Genomic DNA, 22,830 nt, shown 5'->3' on the forward strand with positions numbered 1-22,830 from the left:
GCTGGTCCTTTTCCTAAAGCTGTTGCTTTTCTCATGGATACAGGGTCCTTGACTTTTTTAGAGGGGGCATAAAAAGGTCCGGGTTCCGAATCCACTGAATTCGGTTCAGACATGAAAAGGGTATTGGGAGGCCTTTTTGTTTATACGTAAACTTTAGGCCGCAGCTTTCATGTTTTAGAAGTGACCTGTATAACGAAAGGGGAGTGGTCAGTCCTGAAAGCTGAATTCTTGCTTTTCAGTTCAGTGCTGCAAGAGCTGTGTTTGTAACAGGCTGCTGAACTCTCTCTCCTTCTGCCATTCTAATTTTGACCTGTAAGCCTCTGTTTCAGTTTTACTCAATGTTTAAGGGGTTTGTGTTTTGGGACTGTTGTGTATTTTCGGTACAACATAATTAAGTCTAGTTTGAATAGACTGAGTTCTATGGGTAAACTATATTTTGTTCTTTGTGTTTCATTCCGTAATTTTGTGATTAAATTTTTTGTCTGTTTTAAAATCTGGTAGTCAATCTACCTAACTTACTCCAGATAATTTTCACTGTACACTTACCAAAACAAATAGCCAAGTTATGGTCTGGGCTGCCTCTGGCCTGGTCCATAACATAACTCCCTCGATGGTCACTGGAAAGAAGCACTTGCAATGCAAGAATAACCTCCAAGTACATACAAGTATCGTTTTTCCATCACACATTCTACAAGTGAAGAACAAAAAGCTGTTTTACCTGCCCACTGCTTCAATATCAAAACAAAATCTCTTGTCTGTGGCATCAGATTTTTTCCTTGTGCAGGATTTAAGAATGAACGTATCCTCATCCCCCTAACAAACAGAATACACACAACTCTTAGTTTATTTTAAGGAAAACTTTCCAGGATATGTTCAAAACTAACATGTTTCATAGTGGCATCATGAACCTTTCAATGTTGAGGAAGAAAAGCTGAAATTTATATGGCACCTAATCACATCACTAACACGTCACAAAATCCCTCACAAATACATCACCTACTTACTACGGTGGAAGTACACACCTTGGCTATTTGTTACTATAGTATAAAGAATTACAAATTAATCCATGTCTTCAATGCTTGAGCAATCAAAGTTAAATCACTCTTTCACCAAAATATTGGGCTGGATGTGTTGTTGCAAAAATAGCAGCATGTTAACAATACACATTATTAATGCCCATTCAACTAGCACATTTTTAAAAATAATGCCTTAAGTTTGGAATTTCCAGCTTGTGCTGGTTGATTCACATACTAAATTGCCACTGGCTTCACATAAACAGGGATACTCCAACCCCTCGGCATCAACGTGGATTTCACCAGTTTCCTCATTTCCCCTCCCTCCACCTTATCCCAGTTCCAACCTTCCAACTTGGCACCGCCTTCATGACCTGTGCTACCTGTCAATCTTCCTTCCCACCTATCCACTCCACCCTCCCCTCCGACCTATCACCATTATCCCCAACCTCCATCTACTTATTGCACTCTCAGCTACCTTCCCCCCAGACCCACCCCTCTCCCATTTATCTCTCCACCTCTTCGACTCACAGCCTCATTCCCGATGAAGGGCTTTTGCCCGAAACGTCGATTTTCCTGCTCCTCGGATGCTGCCTGGACTGCTGTGCTTTTCCATCACCACACTCTTGTCTCTAATCTCCACCATTTGCAGTCCTCACTTTGCCTTCACATAAACAGTAGTTAGTCTTTAGCTGCCATCACTTAAATATCTAGGAACTTACTAAATTTGCACAGTAATGGTTTACTACGTTCAACAAAGGAACTCAGATCAGGCTGATTGCGGAGCAATGGTAGTTTAATTCTCTCTGGGCCAGAACGCTTCGGTTCCTTGCTCCACTTGCCTGAAGGTGTGTCATAACATGCCTGTACAGTAGATTAAAAATATTTAAGGAACTTATATATTTCCATAAAAAGCTTTGGAATCTTGTAATGCTGCAATGCAACAGCAATCAATCAGCTTTTCCAATCAGGATGGGAACATTTTAAAGTGCTCAATCTCATTTTAGTATGGATTCCATTTTGACAATTTAATATTTTTCCTTACTTCTCCTTTCTGTATCTCTTTTTCAATGAGCCATTCTTTCCTTCTGTCCATGATTTGACCCGAATTCATTCGATCCATTTCACCCAACTTCCCAACAATTCTGGTTTCTTTCCATATTCTTAAATATATGCTCCCACTACTAGCTCATTTCAGTGCAACATTTTCACAAGCTGGCTTATGCAGAAAAACAGTTTGGCCAACACCATGTACACGAGATTCCCCACTCCAGGAAAATCTGACCCTCTTGTTTCTCTATGTCTGCACCATCAAGAGTGCATTACACCATGACATAAAAGGGGGCGGCACGGTGGCTCAGTGGTTAGCACTGCTGCCTCACAGCACCAGGGTCCCAGGTTTGATTCCAGCCTTGAGTGACTGTCAGTGTGGAGTGTGCACATTCTCCCTGTGTCTGCGTGGGTTTCCTCCCACAGTCGAAAGATGTGCAGGTCAGGTGAATTGGCCATGCTAAATTGCCCATAGTGTTAGGTGCATCAGTCAGAGGGAAATGGGTCTGGATGGGTTACTCTTGGGAGGGTCAGTGTGGACTGGTTGGGCCGAAGTTTCCACACTGTAGGGAATCTAATTGAGCAATAATTTGCACTATTTCATAACTTTGATGTACTAAATATTCCAAAGAATGTTCATAGGAATAATACTGAAAAAAATTCAACCTTAAGGTCACCTGTGGAAATATCTGCACAGGTGAACCAAAGTTTGGCCACACACGTAACTTTCCTCTTACTCTCAACAATCAATAAATTGAACTTTAGAAACAATGTTTTGGGAAGCCAACTAACACAGAAAATGGTTATTGAGGTGCTTTCCAATTTGACCAAAACCTCTGTTTTTAAAAACCATGTTGAAGGTTGGGACATCGGTAGAGCAAGTCGGGTTTCAGCGATGAAATTCTACAGCACATTAGTGAGTTAGCAGAAAACCTGAGAGCAACTGGTTAGAGTCATCTCAAAGTCTCCAGCCTCCAAATCCACCTTTCACCTCCACGTCACTGTAAGTTCAAGCTGATTTCACTTGTTATGTAATTATCAGCTTACACTTTTAGCAGCTTGACGTGCAAAATATTTGAAAACCTACAAGTACAAAGCACGCCTTACTGGTGTTTGAAAAATTGAATGTGACAAAGTAGAAGTCTACGGTAACAAGGTGATGCTATGGGAGAATATGCCAATTAATACACACTCAGTGACACATGTTTCTTAATTTCCAAGTGAATCCACCTTTTTATCATCTACCTGCAGCATTTTTTTGTCTATCAATAGACAATAGACAAGACAATAGGTGCAGGAGTAGGCCATTCTGCCCTTTGAGCCAGCACCACCATTCAATATGATCATGGCTGATCATTCCTAATCAGTATCCTCTTACTGCCTTATCTCCATAACCCTTGATTCCACTATCTTTGAGAGCTCTATCCAACTCTTTCTTAAATGAATCCAGAGACTGGGCCTCCACTGCCCTCTGGGGCAGAGCATTCCACACAGCCACCACTCTCTGGGTGAAGAAGTTTCTCCTCATCTCTGTCCTAAATGGTCTACCCCGTATTTTTAAGCTGTGTCCTCTGGTTTGGCACTCACCCATCAGCGGAAACATGTTTCCTGCCTCCAGAGTGTCCAATCCTTTAATAATCTTATATGTCTCAATCAGATCCCCTCTCAGTCTTCTAAACTCAAGGGTATACAAGCCCAGTCGCTCCAGTCTTTCAGTGTAAGGTAATCCCGCCATTCCAGGAATTGACCTCGTGAACCTACGCTGCACTCCCTCAATAGCCAGAATGTCTTTCCTCAAATTTGGAGACCAGAACTGCACACAGTACTCCAGGTGTGGTATCAGCAGGACCCTGTACAAATTGCTTCTATACTCAATCCCGCTTGTTATGAAGGCTAGCATGCCATTAGCCTTCTTCACTACCTGCTGTACCTGCATGCTTACCTTCATTGACTGGTGTACAAGAACACCCAGATCTCTCTGTACTGCCCCTTTACCTAAATTGATTCCATTTAGGTAGTAATCTGCCTTCCTGTTCTTGCCACCAAAGTGGATAACCATACATTTATCCACATTAAACTGCATCTGCCATGCATCTGACCACTCATCTAACCTGTCCAGGTCACCCTGTAATCTCCTAACATCCTCATCACATTTCACCCTGCCACCCAGCTTAGTATCATCAGCAAATTTGCTAATGTTATTGCTAATACCATCTTCTATATCATTAACATATATTGTAAAAAGCTGCGGTCCCAGTACTGATCCCTGCGGTACCCCACTGGTCACTGCCTGCCATTCCAAAATGGAGCCGTTTATCACTACTCTTTGTTTCCTATCAGCCAACCAACTTTCAATCCAAGTTTGTACCTTGCCCCCAATACCATGCGCCCTAATTTTGCTCACTAACCTCCTATGTGGGACTTTATCAAAGGCTTTCTGAAAGTCCAGGTACACTACATCTACTGGATCTCCCTCGTCCATCTTCAGAGTTACATCCTCAAAAAATTCCTCTGTATGTATCTTCCTCAAAACACAAAGTTCAGCTTTACTTCTGCAGCTTGTGAAGCGTGTAAAACTGAAGAAAGTAACTAATACAGTGCTTACGTAGCGTCTCAAACATGCTTCAAAAGCTTCAAATTTTAGCCCTACAGTCCATTTTGGAGATAAGATGAAAAACAGCAAAGCACAAAAAGTGCAAACAATTTTAATTCAAATACTTACAATTTTCCCACCTGACTTCTGATCAAACTGCACCATGGTAAAAGTCTTTGTCTCCTTTTTATACGAACAGTAATGTTTCACACAACTTGAGCCAAAAGGCCCTGTCCCTAGAAAACACAAAAAGCATTTTGATGTATTATACCATTCACCAAAATGTTTAACATTGCATTAATAGAACCACTTTCCTTGAGACACTGACCAAATATGTAGCTTGAGAAATGCTGTCCATGAGTTGTGACAGTTGAGTAAGTTGAGATCACAAACAGTTGAACTGCTCGAGAAGCCAAATTTGCTTCTGAAAGCATGATGGACAACATACAGCAGCTACTTGATGAACAAATAGGACTCATTAGGAAGAATTTGCACTGATTTCAAATTTCTGCCTGTTCTTCACCAAAAACCATGTATGAAGATCCAGATGCATCACATCGAGAACATAACAATGCATTTTCTATGTGTAGTTCCTGTACGTCAAATGGGGTCAGTGTACAATTATTGATCACAGTCTTAGAGAGACACAAACGCAATGGAATCTGAATTTTACTTTAAAGGGGGCTTTAGAATGTTTTCAGGTACTTTGACGATTATATTCTTTCTGCTGAAGTGGATGTGAATTCTATTGTTGCCAGGCGTTGAATAATGACAGCAATGGCTACAGTTCGCAAAATGATCATCCTGTGAAGACTGACATCATCAATGAAAAGCTGACTCATGTCTCAATTGAAGGCATCATCTGTTTAAACCAAAATTACAACTATTTCTATTTGTAAACCCTTTCCATTGTCTCATTGTTATGTCAGCAAGTAAGCTATTGGAACCATACCATTAAACAAGCATACGCAGTATCCCAACAAATCCAACCAGTAAACTGGTAGATTGCAGAGTGATCTTCGGAAAGTCAATTTAAGAACAGTAAGCATGTCAGGACTACACAACAGAGTAGCAATTTGGATAACCTTTGGAATTGGATAAAAAAGAAAGAACATTTATCAAAAGTGACTAAGGTGATATCAGAGAGAACAGATAGAAACATGGTAGATTACATCTAAAATAAGCAGGTTTTGAGCAAATAACACTGATGAATGCTCCATGGATCTCAAGGTGCCTGATCAGGCAGCGATGCCTGTGTCCCCCAGTATGGATTCACAAGGAGGTCACCAGCTCTTAGCAGACCCTCCTCCCACATGGTGGAGGATGTTCAGGCTGCAGTGGCAGGAAATGGCTCTTTCGTGACCAATTACGAGCAACGATTTGATCTTCAGGTGAGAAGGCCTTCTCAATTTTCCTTGTCCAAGTGAAATGATCTGCTTTGGGAAGGTGACAATCATTCCACTGCCTGCCTTCCCTTCCACTTCTACTGTGTCTGTCTTCCCTATCACAGCACCAGTTCCTATGGGCCAGATTAATATCTACCTGTGCTTGCAGATAGATGAGAAAGGTTCAGGATGACAAGAGGCAGAAAACACTGATAGAAAAAAATGTGTAGACCCTGTAATGACTGTAGAATAGACAGTCAGCTGGAGAATAACAGTTCCCTGATTGGAGCTGATAATCTGATCCAATCAGGGAGCCCTGGCTGACATATAAAAAGGATGAGTGTCAGAAATACTGACTTTCTGGTGCCTTACTCTGTATTAATGCAGCACTATAGCTAAGGACTGTTCATGTGTAAACAAAGGACTATTTGGTGACAGGTTATTGGCCTCTGAGGAGTTATTTCAGACTCCTTCCCTCTCAGAAATTGCAATGTCAGGTACACTATTAATTAGAGATACATTTAACAAGGATTCCACAATAATCATTTGGGGTCTTAATATGCACAAAGACTACGCAAACCAAATTTTCAATAATAGTTCAGTGGATAATTTTATGGCATACGATCAAAACTTGGCATACTGATCCAGAAAAATATCAGGGAACAAGTTATTTCAGACCATTTTTCTTGTCCAATTAGACAGTACTAATTAATAATCTGGTAAGAAGGGAGTCTCTCAGGAACAGTGATAGAACTTTAAATCAAATTGGAAAGAGGGTTAAGTAAATCTAGGGATTTTTCTCTGAATAACGCAAATTATATAGCTCAGAGGGGAAATTGGTCAAGGTAGATTAGAAGATCACATTAAAAAATATGGAGGAGGATATGCAATTGTAAACATTTAAAGAAGTCATTCATAACATGTGACAAATATCATACACTTTAAGGAATAAAACAGAGTAGAAAAATTGGCTCAATCATCGTTAAGAGGGCAAAAAACAAAGTATTAAAGAAAGGGGCTTATAATTTTGTCAAAAATGCAGTCAATTTGAGTGTTGTGAGGACTTTACAATTCAGCAAGGCTGCCACAAAATTGAATTTAAAAATACAGAATGAGAGTAAGAAGCACCAAAACAGACTGTAAAAGCTTTAATGTGCATGCGAAAAGGAAAAGATGAGCATAAGTAAACATAGGTCCCTTTGAGGCAGAGGTGAGATTTTATGATGAGAAATAAGGAAATGAAAGAAGCATTAACCAAGTGCATCATGGTACATAATGCAAAGAAAATTCCTAAAACTAATAAGAAAACAAAAGTCTAATCAGAATAAGGGACTGGCACATTGTTTCCTGAATTCTGTCTCCCTCTCTTCTTGAGTAAAGGAGAAACTTTCACGAGATTTTCAAAGACTACGAGATGGCTTCATTGAAAAGGGTTCTAGATAGGGAAGATGTGGAAAAGATCTGTGGAATAATCTAGAATTAGGGTTTAACAATAATGGATCACGCGTTTAAGACAGAGATGAGGAGAATCTTTTCCTCACAGAAGGTCATAAGTCTTTTAAACTCTCTTCCTCAAAAGCCAGTGAAAGCAGGGTCCTTTAATACTTCTAATGCAGAGGCAGATAGATTCCTGAGAAGGAGCTAAATGGTTACTGAGTGGGAATGTGAAGCTGAAGTTACAAGCACATCAGCCACAATCTAATCAAATGAAGGAGAAGGCAAATGGCCCACTCCTATTTCTATCATGTTGTTCGTTTAATGATCCTGAAGATCAAACTTCTCAATAGGTCCAGATCTCTTCACCAATAAAGGTGCTTGCAGCTAAAATCTGTTTCCAACTTGTACCATTGTAAGCGTTACTAACGTCGTTCAAATTCTGAGGGAGAGAGGTAAAATAAGTGGAAAATCCAAACTCTGTGCACTTTTTTTTTTAAAAACAGCCTCAATAAATGAACTTGAAAACCGCTTAGTTTAGGTGAAATCCACTATACAAAATGATTCAAAAATATTTTAATAAACAGACATACTTTTCTCGTGTAGATAAAGGTAACCCTCTGCAGTAAATGGGGTTGCTCTGATCAACTCATGAGGGCTTTTCTTAATTTTATTCATTAGTTCCTCTACTTCTGACCTTGCACCCTCAAAGCGATTTCTTGCCTGTAAAACAGAGCAATGTAAAAGTTTTTGACAAAACAGTCGGGAAAGAGCATGATTGGTTACGTTTCACTGCCATTTTGTGGAACCTTGTTGTGGTATTTTATACTTTACACAGTAACAGGGGCTGAATCACAAACCCCAGAAGCAACAGCAGCTCAGGCCCACGTAAGCTTTTAGACGTTTAAAAATCTCAGACCTGATCCCACTTCCAGGTTTAATGGAGGCTGTGAAAAGGACTGACAGTCGACGCACTCCCATGAGGCAATGTGAACATTTTGATGAGACTCGCAGCCTCGGACTCAACTTGCTTTGTAGGTTTAGCCCTAGCAGATTAGGTTCCTCAGCATGTTCAGAAACTCTGCAGCAGAGAAAGGCGAAGGACAGCTTTGGAGACAAGGTATAGAACTTCATGTCGGGCCAGGAAAAGGAGGAAAATTTTGGCCTGTAACCAGACCCTTCCGAAATCTCCCTAAACTGCCTTCTCCCTCTCCCCAATGCAGCCTCTGGAACTGGACAGCTTCACCAGGGTGGGGTATCAAATCCACGCCCAGTTCTCTGTAACAGCTGCAGGTTCCTTTCCTGTTCCCCATTCAATTGGAAACTAAGTCCAGGTGAAAGTGAGGACTGCAGATGCTGGAGATCAGAGTCAAGAGTGCGGTGCTAGAATAGCACAGCAGGTCAGGCAGCATCCGAGGAGCAGGAAAATCAACAGTTCAGGCAAATGCCCTTCATCAGGAATGAGGCTGGGAGCCTCAGGGGTGGAGAGATAAAGTCTGACAATCAGGTTGATTTACAGATAGATAACCTACAGAATAAATGTTGTAGAGTGAGAATAACACAGCACGCAGGGACAGCTGAACTTCTGAATTTTCCAATAGCTCTCCCCGCAACTCCAAACCCTGCCACCCCAAATACCGAACAAATCCCCTCCACTGCCTCAGCAATCCCTGTGAAGATCACAGTCAACGTGGTGAATGTTGTCAAACTCGCTCCTCAGAAGAGCATGCTGGGAGGACACACGGACACACAGCCATCCCCTTCTAATTACAGCCTGCTCCTCGTATACAGTGAGCCCAGTCACAGTGCCCACAATGCAGTAGAAGTCACTGCTGAAATCGGAAGGACCCTGACAGCCTGCAGCAGGCAGGCAAGAAAACATTTTTAGTAAATTCCAGTGACAAGAATCAAAAGATAAGCGTTTATAGTTGAAATCATTAGAGCCATGGCAATTTTTGCCCCCTCTAACAACCCCTCTTTGCTTAAAATGTCTTAACCCCTCTGCCAGGTTGGAAGCCATGTAGCTGAGAGTCTCCTTACACTGTGACAAATTCTAAATGAAGTAGCTTTATGCAAACGATATAGTACTTTGCATATTTAAGTTAGTTGCTTATGTCTTTGGGACAGGCAGCTTGCAAGATTCTGGTGGTGCCATATGTAAGATTTCCTCCGATAGACCTCCCTGTAATTTTACCACACCTCCTCCTGACACCTCCAGTGCCATTTCCTGGGGCTGGTATTCAATGGCTTGCAAAGCGCATTGAGATATCCTAAGCCCACAAATAATGTGTATAGAAATGCAACTCCCGGCTCGCTTTCATTTTCTTGACTAATGTATAAATCAAAACTGAGAGGAGAGCTTATTCCTAAATTTCCAAATCTGGTTGATGATTTTACACTATTTGGGCAGGAGATGGCAGTATGTGCATTACTTGCAGTAGTGTGTATATTAGACTGCGGTACTAACATCAATGTTAAGCTTAATACAAACTGGAACTTTTTTCCCCCAAATGTTAATGAAACAACAGTACAAAATAAGTGCTGAAGTTCTGTGAAAAGGTTTAGTATGGTTCAACTTGAACATTATCTGTCGCTTGATTATTTATTTAGAAATACCCAAGGCATAGAAACGAAACAAAAAAAGCAAAATTACGCACCTCAGGATTCTAACTACATTAAAGGTACCGACATAAATGTTAGGTGTTCGCAATAATTCACAATTAAATATTTTGCTGGAAGTGAACAGTTATAATGCGTGGGGAAAACTAAAAAAAATGGACTGTCATTGTCTGTTATTTTGTATTAATTGCAGGTCATTCTGCTGTAATGCACATTTCATTAACGTGAATTCACTGTGACACCATTGACGAATTGAGGACACTGCTTCTAAAGCGTGAACTTTTAAAACATGTGTTGGCTGTTAGACACCAACACTTTAAGTTCGATTTTTCTATAATGCAGGGTGAACAAGAACGTAACCATCGCATTACAGAACTACCTTCTCACAAATCATAAACCTGCCCCTAGCCATGGGCAGCTCATTGGTGCTAAACTTCATTACAATGAAACATCAGAACAAAGGAAGTCTACAAGAACTGAATGAGGCACAATTTTGTTTTGAAAAAACAGATGCTCGAACTTTGATCCAAAGCACAAGCATACAGTGGAGACCTGTTAATGCACAGTTTTCCAAACTAAAAAAAAATGCTTACATTTTGTATGTTCAGGTGTAGGTTTGTTTTGTAATGGTCAAAATCTTTGGCCAACTCATAGCCTTGATGATAAAAGGTGAAAAGCATCTGGAAAAAGGACAGCATCTGAAAGATAAAAAGAAAAGTTACATTTTTAATTGATACCTACACTTCATTGGAAAAAAGAGGGTTGGGCGAGGTGGATCACTTACTCTCTTTAACGGGACTAGAGCAGCAACGTTACTGGCCAGGTAAGCCAGGCCTTAGCAGGTGAATGCAGAAACGATGTTTTCTCTTGTGGGTGCCCAGACTTAGAGGACGCTGACGCAAAATTAGTTGTCACTTTTTAGAAGAGATGAGGTGAGGAGAATTGCTTTCTCTCAGTGGGTTGTGTAACTTTCGAACACTTTGCCTCAGAACATGGAGAAGGTGCTGAAGAGCCACCATAATCAGATTTGAAATATTAACTCTAGTTCTCTCTCCACAGATACTGGCGGACCAGCAGTGTCTCTCCACCTTTTCTTCCCGATTTTCAGTACCCACAGTACTCTGTTTTTATTTGAAGGATGAGGAAACCTGCTGTTGATTACCAACCTCGGCACTCCCTCAAATGATGAATCAGTATATTTCTTCACATTGAATACAACTTTTGAAAAAAAAGGATGAAAAGGGCACAGACAGTACACTGGGTGTGGTCAAGATTGGCTTGCTTGTAATACCAGTGACTGAGCTGGCAGAGTCTTGAAAAACATACCTATCGCCATGTGCTTGAAGGTACTTGAGAGAGGAAAGTACATGTCACAGATACAACTGTCCATGACAGCACTGGACTGAGTGACCACCGAACAGTCCTGTGACAGCAGCAGAATTGTATTCAACCACAAACGGTAATCTCACGGCTCATTATCTCTACCATTACCTTCAAGTCAGAGGATGATCTCTGGTTTACTAAGGAGTACAGGGGTGGTGACAAGAGCAACAGTAGGCCTAGCTAAAAATGAGGTGCAAAACTGGTGACGCCGGGAAAGATATCAAAGAGACTTAAAAGGGGCAACTTTTTCACACAGAGGGTAGTGCGTGTACGGAATGAGCTGCCAGAGGAAGTGGTGGAGGCTGGTACAATTATAGCATTTAAAAGGCATCTGGATGGGTATATGAATAGGAAGGGTTTGGAGGGATATGGGCCGGGTGCTGGCTGGTGGGACTAGATTGGGTTGGGATATCTGGTCAGCATGGACGGGTTGGACCGAAGGATCTGTTTCCATGCTGTACATCTCTACGACTCTATGGCACGGCTACATGTCTGCTAGACAGTGAAAAGTGGATGCGGTGGACTGAGTAAAGCAATCATAGAACCAGATCAGGTCAAAGATTTACTGCCTTGCTACATTTCAGTTGTAAATGGTGATCATGGTGAGGAGGTGTTGGATTGGGGTGGACAAAGTTAAAAGTCACACAACACCGGGTTATAGTCCAACAGGTTACAGAGCTTCCAAATAAACCAAATAATGTGATTTCTAGCTTTGTAAATGGTGATGGACAATTAAACAAATAACTGATAGAAAATGTTCTACAAACATTCTTAATGGTAGGGAAGCCGAACACATCAGTGCAAAAAAAAGTTGAAACATTTGCAACTATCTTTAGCCACAGTGGATGGTCCATCTCAGATCCCCATCTGAGGTCTCCAGAACTGCATTCATCAGACAATTCACCGCACTCCACACAACATAAAGAAACCAGGGAAGTCTTCAGGCTTTCACAACAACCCAGCCACCACACTGAAACCATATGCTCCAAATCTAGCTGCACCCACCACCAAGGTGTTCCAGTACAGCTACAATACTAACAGCTATTCAACAACATGGAAAGCACTTGTACAAAAGAATAAGTCCAATCTAAAGAATTATCTGAAAATTGACAATCATCAAAGTGACAGAAGATGTAATGTCCCAGCTTGTTTTGAGGAAGGGTCACTGGCCTCAAAGAGTTCACTCTGATTTCTCTCCACAGACGCTGCCAAACCTGCCCAAGCTTTTCCAGCAATTTCTGTTTTTGTTTCTGATTTACAGCATCTGCAGCGCTTTCACTTGCTGTTTTGAGAAGCACATGGGTTATCTTTTTGTGTGATGCCTCTGTAAGAGTAAAGTTGCTGGAAGAGGATGGCCACTTCCTGTTTGTTATATTGCTAGGTTCCAAGAAATGCACGTGCGACTTGGAGTTTTCATGAGGTTGAACACCTGAGAAGCAAAGGGTAGACAGAAAGGTAACTGTGGTGGGCGTTAACATGACATTCAGTCACTGTTACCTGATTGGACACTCAAAAAACACTGCATTTCTGGAAAGAACAAGGTTCTCTCAAAATAAGACAGTTTCTCTCTGGCAACTTCAAAGAAATATTGATGTTGAAGCAGAAATTGTTGAGAATACAGCAGAGAATGTGGTCCTTCAAGTATTAAATAGACGGAAAGAACAAATGTGGAGAACAGCAAGGTCAATGGGATCGTGACTGGGCAAGAATCACTGCTACTGTCTGAGGGTTATCAGTGTCCATCAGGTCATTTAGACAGGTCGTTTCTCAAGGCTCTGTGTTATTAATTACAATGGCCTGGTTGTGAGAGGATGCGTTAACACGGCCTCTGTCATTGGTAAAAGTGTCAGGGGGCTTCAGATGAAACAGCTGCTGCTTTATGTCATTCAATGGGCAAAGTGATTGGATGGGAAATAGGAAATCTGCAAAACAGAGGTCAGGTTTGAAACATTGTGAGACTTCAGGTAGCCCTACATTTTTGTGAAAGCAAAGTGTGTGCTCATAACTATGTGAGATATAGCTTTGTTGTATGAACCATTTAAAGCAAAATTTACTTCGTTGTTTGTTATACCCTTCACTCATTTATTAATGCTTGATGTATGTTGGCTTTTATGGCAGAAGTTTTAAAAAGTGAAATCTTGATCAGCGATTTTCTCTCTGTTGGTATTTTGTGAAAAATATTGGTTTCTGTCTCTCCTTTGTGTAACTGACACGATGGTTTCCAGCATCCCGGCTGTGCTAGGCAGTGAGTGGACTGACTTTCTTCAAACACTTTCTTCAGTTCTCCGAGAGTTTCTGAAATCACTCACCAATGATAAAGTCTATGAATTTTCCTCCCTCTTGTAAGCCAGAAGAATTTTCCCAGTATAGGAGGTGGCAGTATCCTCCTCTATGACTGGAAACCATCTCTCTCCCCCATTAGATTGGAGTTGCTCTTAAAGTCAAGAGACTGGTCTTCTCTGTTGATGACACAGCAGTTCTGCTGTCTTGTGTTAGTCATTGTTCGCAGGGAAGCTTGTAGTCTGATCTCAAGCATCGCACGCAGTGGCCCCTTCTCTATGCCAACAAGAAACACATAAACCCCATGTCTTGGTAAAAATGTTAATTAGCTATCCTTGATTCCAACTCCCTTTCATCTCAGAAGTAAACAAACAGTTCACAACACAACTGTTTACAACTCAGTATCTACAACAGACTGAAGGACAGTTAGGAGACTCAGAGTCTATTCATGGTAACTTGAGAACTGCTTCCATTGTCTCCAAGTATAAATACTTTGTATCTTCTTCTCAGTAATAAAATATATGCCTTCCTTTTATTGCCAACAATTAAACCACCCAGACTTATTGTCACACAAGGAGAAAGTGAGGGCTGCAGATGCTGGAGATCAGAGCTGAAAATGTGTTGCTGGAAAAGCGCAGCAGGTCAGGCAGCATCCAAGGAACAGGAGAATCGACGTTTCGGGCATAAGCCCTTCCTGAAGAAGGGCTTATGCCCGAAACGTCGATTCTCCTGTTCCTTGGATGCTGCCTGCCTTACTGTCACACAACACCAGACTATAGTCCAACAGGTTTAATTGGAAACACACTAGCTTTCCACTGTGTTTCCAATTAAACCTGTTGGACTATAACCTGGTGTTGTGTGATTTTTAACTTTGTACCCCCCAGTCCAACACCGGCATCTCCAAATCAGACTTACTATCAGACACTCCTGCAGAACAGATCACATAACTGCATAAATCATAATTTATTTAGCTTGGCAAACCAGTCTTGTCTGATTGTGATTCATTTGGCTTTTGGCCATATTCTGTAATGAATTGGAACTTAAGAAGAAATTCCTGGTCATATGGTTTCTGCTCCTCTGAATTCAGGAATTTGCTCACCTTGCTTCAAGGCCACACACCAGTCTATCCTGAGGGTTTTCTGGTGCCAGAGTCAGGGCTATTACCTTTGTGTGATAAGTTCTGGATCATACTGCTCAGGACTTTCAGTTGACTTTCAGTTCCTTGTGTCTGTAAAAGTTTTCTGAAAGTCCAGGTCACTGGTTAACTAAGTAAACACTGTTAAAAATCACACAACACCAGGTTATAGTCCAACAGGTTTAATTGGAAGCACACTAGCTACCGGAGAGACATTCCTTCATCAGGTGAGAGTGGAGGGCTCAATCCTAACACACTATCACCTGATGAAGGAGCGTCACTCTGAAAGCTAGTGTGCTTCCAATTAAACCTGTTGGACTATAACCTGGTGATGTGTGATTTTTAACTTTGTACACCCCAGTCCAACACCGGCATCTCCACATCATAACCAAACACCTAAAGTGTTGTTAAGGACAATTTAATTCACTCACCCTCATTAAATTCAAAATCACTTTTCTGCCAAGTAATGTCCACTTTAACAGATTTTTTTGCCAATTTTTTTTTAAAAATCACTGAAATTGTTTCAATAGTTCAAAAAGTTTAATTTTATTTTAACTAGTTCATGAATTCTCCCAATTATCTTCTGTTTCTACATATTTCACTGAACTTAGTTAGATTCCCTACAGTGTGGAAACAGGCCCTTCGGCCCAACAAGTCCACACCGACCCTCCAAAGAATAAACCACCCAGACTCATTCCCCTACATTTATCCCTGACTAATGCATCGACTAATGCCTTCCTGAAGAAGGGCTTATGCCTGAAACGTCGATTCTCCTGTTCCCTGAATGCTGCCTGACATGCTGCGCTTTTCCAGCAACACATTTTCAGCTCTGATCTCCAGCATCTGCAGACCTCACTTTCTCCTAATGCATCGACCACAATGGGCAATTTAACATGGCCAATTCACCTAACCTGCACATCTTTGGACTGTGGGTGGAAACCCACGCAGACATGGGGAGAATGTGCAAACTCCATACAGACAGTCACCCAAGGCAGGAATCGAACCCAGGTATTGCCCAATTTCATTTTAGCATTGCTTCTTCCTAACTTGCCTTCAAGATTGTGCATTCATTCTCCCAGATCTACTGTGTTAGCACGAGGCACGGCTTTTCCAGGGCGAAAGTGAGGACTACAGATGCTGGAGATCAGAGTCGAGAGTGTGGTGCTGGAAAAGCACAGCAGGTCAGGCAGCATCCGAGGAGCAGGAGAGTCGATATTTCTGGCATGAGCCGTACATCAGGAATGAAAGGCTCTTGCCAGTTTGATTCCGGCAATTCTGAAAAACAGCTTTCCCAATTTCACTCAAAGCAGGCCTTTCATGCTCAGATATTAGATTAGATTAGATTACTTACAGTGTGGAAACAGGCCCTTCGGCCCAACAAGTCCACACCGACCCGCCGAAGCGCAACCCACCCATTCCCCTACATTTACCCTTTACCTAACACTACGGGCAATTTAGCATGGCCAATTCACCTGACCTGCACATCTTTGGACTGTGGGAGGAAACCGGAGCACCCGGAGGAAACCCACGCAGACACGGGGAGAATGTGCAAACTCCACACAGTCAGTCGCCTGAGGCGGGAATTGAACCCAGGTCTCTGGAGCTGTGAGGCAGCAGTGCGAACCACTGTGCCACCGTGCCGCCCACTTTTTTAAAATCCAAGTTTTTCCAATCTCTCCCAATCCAGACAACATCCTGGTAAACCTGTTTTCACCCTCTCCCAAGCCTCCACATCCCCTTGAAGACTTTCCCCTCTCATGTTAAACCTATGATTAGATTAGTATCTAATCTAAGGAAGCAGAGGGCAGGATTTCAATACAGTCGTCACAATATACAACAATTCAAAGAATGAGTTACAGAAGTTGCACAACAAAATAAGTTCAGTAAGTGCAAATTCTGAGGATCGAAATGTGGAACCTCAAAGAAGGTTAACGGAGTTAAGAACCTTGGGAAAAAAAAAAGGAAGTACAAAGACTAATTCCTAAACTTCATGAGAAATGTATTTCACTGTGGCACAAAAAACAAGCTACCTAGTACTGGCGTACCATGGGTGACAAATGAACCAGACAAGTAGCTGGACATGAAAACAGGGGATAAGACAAGGAAAAGAAAAACTAGGGAAAGAAATTAAAACAAACCATCATAAAGCAACAAAAACAAATGGGAAAATTAAATTATCAAGGAATACAGGAAAAAAAATAACTATTCAAATGATAGAAAAAGGAATTAAGAAAGAGGTAAAAGACATATATAGTTACTTGAGCTCAGTGTTTACTAAAAAAATTACAAAATAGGCACTTCAGTGAAGGATAAGTTTTACAAGAATGACCACGTATTTGAGACGATAAGGGAGAAAACAGTTAATGAACTAAAAGTAAAAAAAGACCAGGTCAAAATGGCAGATCTTTCCCCCCAAACAACATTCATGAATGTGTTGGCTTTTACAATAATCTGATAGTATCAATATTAAGTAGGCCAGCATTTATTACAGATTTTGATGAATTTATTGAATTTTAATTCCTCAATCTGTTGTGGTTGAGCTCGAGGGTTCTGGAGTGTTTAGTCAAGACTTTTGAATGACTGTCCAGCAATATTATTGCTACGCTGTCATCCCTATAGTAGGACTTCCTTCTTACTGGCAAAATCCAACCCAACAACTTTCAATAAAAAGAGAAATTGCTGAAGAAACTCAGCAGACCTGGCAGCATCAGTGGATTCACTACTGATTTCAGTGTAAACTTTAACGAATGAGTAGACAGTAATTTCATGGATTCTACAAAAGAAATACAACCAAATGCTTTTTATATGGCAAGTAAAATGTTTTACTTACAGGCTCCACAAACTCAAACTTCTTCCGCTCTTGAATTTCTTGCACCTTACACACGTACTCCAGTGACAGCTCATAGTAATGTTGCCGTATCTGCTCTAGCTGACTATCAGCCTAAAAAGCACAAAGATACCTTGAAATGTTATTGTATTGGAATTACAGAATGGAAAAGATATGCTATTATTTAATGATATATTTGTACAAACTAGGCTATACTTCCTCTTCAGAGGCTTAAGTGCAAAATGCAGGCTAACCAAGGGAATGCTGTGCTGTCAGACGCAATAATAGACAAAAGCCCTTTCTGCCTTTTTGGATGGATGTGACAGATCTCATGACATTGTTTCACAGAGAAGCTGGACAGTCCCTCCACCCCAGGTCCACATCAATATGTACCCTTTAACTAATAACACTACAATGTATTTTTTTTGGTCATTATCACATTTCTTTTGTGTGAGATTCTGTGCAAAAACTGGCAGCTGTATTTTCCACATTACAAGTATTTACTTATATCGTAACGCGCTGACTGTAAAGTGGTATGGGACATCCTGAAGTAATGATAAATATAACAAGCTATATATATTTGTGTAAAAGTCAAACTTATATACCAATATCTTAGGCCAAAAGGTTTAGGTCGACTTTGACATGGGTAATGTTCTTGATTTCGCTTGATTAGGGCTTGATTTCGGCCCAATTTAGATTAGATTCCCTACAATGTGGAAACAGACCCTTTGGCCCAACCAGTCCACACCTACCCTCCGAAGAGTAACCCACCCAGACTCATTTCCCTCTTACTAATGCACCCAACACTATGGGCAATTTATCATGGCCAATTCACCTGGCCTGCACATCTTTGGACTGTGGGATTGGACTATGAAAAAAAGTATATCCAAAAATGCTAAGGCAAGTATATTAATGTTTATTTGCTTTATAACTTTCACACTATGTATATTCCATCCAAATCAACATAAACGCACAATGAATTAACTACAACACAATGTTGAAATTGATCACCATCAGAATCACTGAATAATTTGTCTCAACTGACTTGTTGTATAGCATCATCATAAAAATCCCCCTGCTCTTCACTTTTTGTAAATTTAGCATCACCATTCTTCAAGTAACCATCTTCCATACTGTCACTATATCGTATTAGGGCATCGGGTCCAGATCGATCGTGCCTGCACCTTTAAGAAAGTCACTGACATCACAACATGTGGTGTCCGGATATAAAGTGACATCATTTTCAGTCACTTTCTCAGCAAAGGAGTCTGTTAGATACATGCAATGTATACTCGCATCAGTACAGCTGAGACTGAGACTTTATGTGTAAGTCTGTGATGTTATAGCCTTGGAAATAGTGAGTGTTGTCATAAACCCCAAGATAACGTACTCGCCATGGATGCACATTTTGGGGTATATTTCACTGTGCTAACAAAGTAAACCTCAAATAGCATCAGAGTAGCAGCAAGTGAGCACACTTAGAAATATTTTTCAACAATATTTGGAGCAGGTTTATTCTATTTATCCATGGACTATTCGTAAATGCTTTCTCAACTTCCAATATCCAATTGTCCAACTTCTTTTGAACATCCAAGGACTGAATGACACTTGTAAGACTGCGAGGAATAACTGCCCAATCAGTGTGTATCAATCTCACATCACTGACTATACCATTGTCAAAATGGTACCTGAAAATGACCCAAGTAAACAAACACATTTTGCCTTTGTGCAGTTTTCCTGACATCAAATTCCACACTTTTGGTGCAACTGCCTTCATCCATCCAGACATTTGTATGAACCTGGAAGACAGCACCTTCCTGAAATTTCTCTTTGTAGAGTGCCCCCACTTGCATATCACCATCAGTTTTAACTTTGTGTCATCACCATATGAGATATACCTGAATAGGCAAATCAGGACAGGACTTATATACTTAATGGAAAGGTCCTGGGGAGTGCTGCTGAACAAAGAGCCCTAGCTGTGCAGATGCATAGTGCTCTAAAAGTAGAGTCACAGGTAGGCAGGGTGGTGAAGGCAGCGTTTGGGATGCTTGCCTTGATTGGTCAGAGATAGCAGTTGGGAGGTCATGTTGCCGTTTTACAGAAAATTGGTTAGGCCACTTTTGGAATACTGCATTCAATTATGGTCTCCCTTTATAAGGAAGGATGTGGTTAAACTTGAGGGGAAAAGATTTCCAAGGATGTTGTTGGGACTGGAAGGTTTGAGTTACAGGGAGAAGCTGAATAGACTGGGACTATTTTCCCTGGAGCATCGGAGGCTGAGGGGTGACCTTATAGAGGTTTATAAAATCATGAGGGGCATGGATAGGGTAAGTAGCCAAGGTTTCTCCCCAAGGTGAGGGAGTCCAAAGCTGGAGCGCATCAGTTAAAGGTGAGAGGGCAAAGACTTAAAATGGACCAAAGGGGCAAATGTTTCACGCAGAGGGTGGTGCGTGTATGGAATGAGCTGCCAGAGGATGTGGTGGAGTTGGGTTCAATTACATTTAAAAGTCATCTGAACGGGTGTACGAATAGGAAAGCTTCAGAGGGATATGTGCCAAATGCTGGCAAATGGGACGAGGTTAGATTAGGATGTCTGGTCAGCACAGAGAAGTTAGACCAAAGGGCATGTTGCCATGCTGTATCACTCTATGACTCTATTACAATAGCTTTGAGTCTTTTTGGATGGTCCTGAAATTCTTGAATTAATAATTCTTTGTGATTGACTCTTAAAAAAAGCAAAGTTCCTTGCCTTGGCTGCAGTCAAATCTGCTAGAGAGGTTATGTGGCTTTTGTATGTGGAATCATACTTAAAGGTTTTTTTTGTTTCCATCTTTAAAAGGTTACAGCTGTTACAAAATCTATAATATTGTAACTATATATGTGTGATCCTCTGCAAACTCCCCCAGGCCCACAACACTTTGAGAGACGTGTACTTCTCCAATTCTTCTCTCTTGATTATCCCAAACTCCACCATTTATAGCCACGCCTCATTCTCCCTATATCTCTCCACACTGCTAACTCACTTTCCCCCCTCCTTGGGATGCCTCCTCGCGACAAAGCCAAATGTAGGTGACAAAAATCAACCATGGCCACCAATACATCATCGCAGCCCTCAGCCAACTGAGCAAAATGCCATTTGATAATTTCAAATGTGACAGTAAGGTTATAGTTTACTGGGCTGTTGTGAGCACCATGTTGCGATAGGCCTCAGAGACTTGAGCAACTGACAGAAGGGACCTTAAAGCACTGGAGCAGTATCACAAGCATAGCCTGTACAAGATCCTCCAAATCCAGTGACAAGACAGACAGTGCAGCAACACTATCATCTCCCACTGTAGCATGGTCAACATTGAGGTGCTCATCACACGGTAACAGCTCAACTGGATGTGACGTGTTATTCACAGCCGAAGCAACTGCTCTTTTGGAATTAGAGTCATGGCAGGAGACTCCCAGGAGGACAATGGAAAAGCTTGAGAGATGTCCTCGAAGCAATGCTCAAGTGCTTAGCTGACTAGACTAAGTTTTATGACTCAGAGTTGACTCTGGTTGTGACCGTCCAAAATAGAGAAAGTTGTTGTGGGAAGGCACCCATCACATCAAAAAGCAATGTCAGGGATAAGGCCCTAAGACACAGGAGCAGGAATTAAGCCATTCAGCCCATCGAGTCTGCTCTGCCATTTAATCATGGCTGTTAAGCTTCTCAACTCCATTCTACCGCCTTCTCCCCGTAACACTTGATCACCTTGATACTCAAGAACATGTCTATCTCAGTCTTAAATACACTCAATGACCTGGCCTCCATAGCCTTCTGTGGTAATGAATTCCACAGATTCGTCAGTCTCTGGATGAAGAAGTTTCTCCTTACCTCCGTTCTAAAAGGTTTGCTCTAAGGCTGAGCCCTCAGGTCCTCTCTCCTACCATTGGAAACATCTTCCCAATATCTACCCTGTCCAGGCCATTCAGTATTCTGTATGTTTCAATTAGATCCCTCCCCCCCCCCTCATCGTTCTAAACTCCATCAAGTATACAGCCAGAGTCCTCAAATGTTCCTCATGTGTTAAGTATTTCATTCCTGAGACCATACTCATGAACCTCCTCTGAACACGCTCCAGGGCCAGTCCATCCTTCCAGAGATATGGGGCCCAAAACTGCACTCAATACTCCAAATGTAGCCTGACCAGAGCCTGAGAGAGCCTCAGACGTACATCCACGCATTATACTAAAATTGCACTTTAAAAATAGTGCTTAAAGTGTTGACGGTGTAATTGTGTTACAGCCAACACATTTTACAAGTTTGCACTTTAGAAACAGCGTCCCCAATTTGTCAACCACATTACAGCGACTTCACGATAATAAAATGCGCAGAATGACCTGTATTTTGTTTTCAACCAGGTCACTCTTTGATTTTTACAATAATGGAGGAAGGAATCAAGGCATGTGTCACTACTATAGTCTTCACCAAAGTGAATGGCACCAAAAAGCTGCCATTTTTTTGTGATAGGTAAAAACAATGACTGCAGATGCTGGAAACCAGAGTCTAGATTAGTGTGGTGCTGGAAAAGCTCAGCAGTTCCAGCAGCATCCGAGGAGCAGGAAAACCAACGTTTTGGGCAAAAGCCCTTCATCATGTGATAGGAAAGTCTAAGAAGCCATGTTGCTTTGTGAATACACAGACATTACCCACACAGCTCAAGGCTAATAAAACTATCAATATGAGCTCCAGCATTAAGGTGTGGGAGAGGGAAGTGGAAGTTAAATAAAAGGAAGATGATGATTGACAATGGTCCTCTGACTCTGATATCGCCTGGGAAGGCGTGAAAGGTGGTGACAGAAGCCCCAAAAGCTTCCACCATGCTGAGTTCAAATGTGCAAGATGCTAAGAGGAGGGGGAGTAGGGTGAGACCAACTAACCCAAAATGGAGCCTGTTTTCACTGGTCAGCATAAGGTTGACATCGAAATCCAGCTGGGACAACCATGGAAAAGTAGTCATAAGCACTATACACTGCCCAACCAAACTGACACGTGAGGCAATCATAGATGCAGTACATAGAGCTCAACAACTCTGAAAAGCCTAATGAATGGCTGTCTGCTGACTCTCTTGTTTCCTCAG

At 41.5% G+C, this 22,830-nt stretch overlaps 1 protein-coding gene across 3 annotated transcripts in view; it reads right to left on the reverse strand.

Annotated features, from left to right (window-relative positions):
• The window catches only part of arhgap10 (Rho GTPase activating protein 10), a 194,810-nt gene that overhangs the window by 83,937 nt on the left and 88,043 nt on the right, over positions 1 to 22,830 (reverse strand). For all 3 annotated transcript variants that reach the window (XM_087974804.1, XM_087974745.1, XM_087974859.1), the window contains 5 exons: positions 17,723 to 17,833; positions 10,688 to 10,792; positions 8,069 to 8,198; positions 4,786 to 4,892; positions 719 to 813 (listed from right to left, as the gene is read on the reverse strand). In XM_087974804.1, coding sequence (XP_087830930.1) covers positions 719 to 813; positions 4,786 to 4,892; positions 8,069 to 8,198; positions 10,688 to 10,792; positions 17,723 to 17,833 — 548 coding nt within the window. The remainder of the gene's footprint in view (positions 1 to 718; positions 814 to 4,785; positions 4,893 to 8,068; positions 8,199 to 10,687; positions 10,793 to 17,722; positions 17,834 to 22,830) is intronic.

This window comes from Chiloscyllium plagiosum, unplaced genomic scaffold, assembly GCF_037043375.1.
Source record: "Chiloscyllium plagiosum isolate Xiang-an unplaced genomic scaffold, Cpla_swu_hap1 HiC_scaffold_1, whole genome shotgun sequence".
NCBI classification, from domain to species: domain Eukaryota; kingdom Metazoa; phylum Chordata; class Chondrichthyes; order Orectolobiformes; family Hemiscylliidae; genus Chiloscyllium; species Chiloscyllium plagiosum.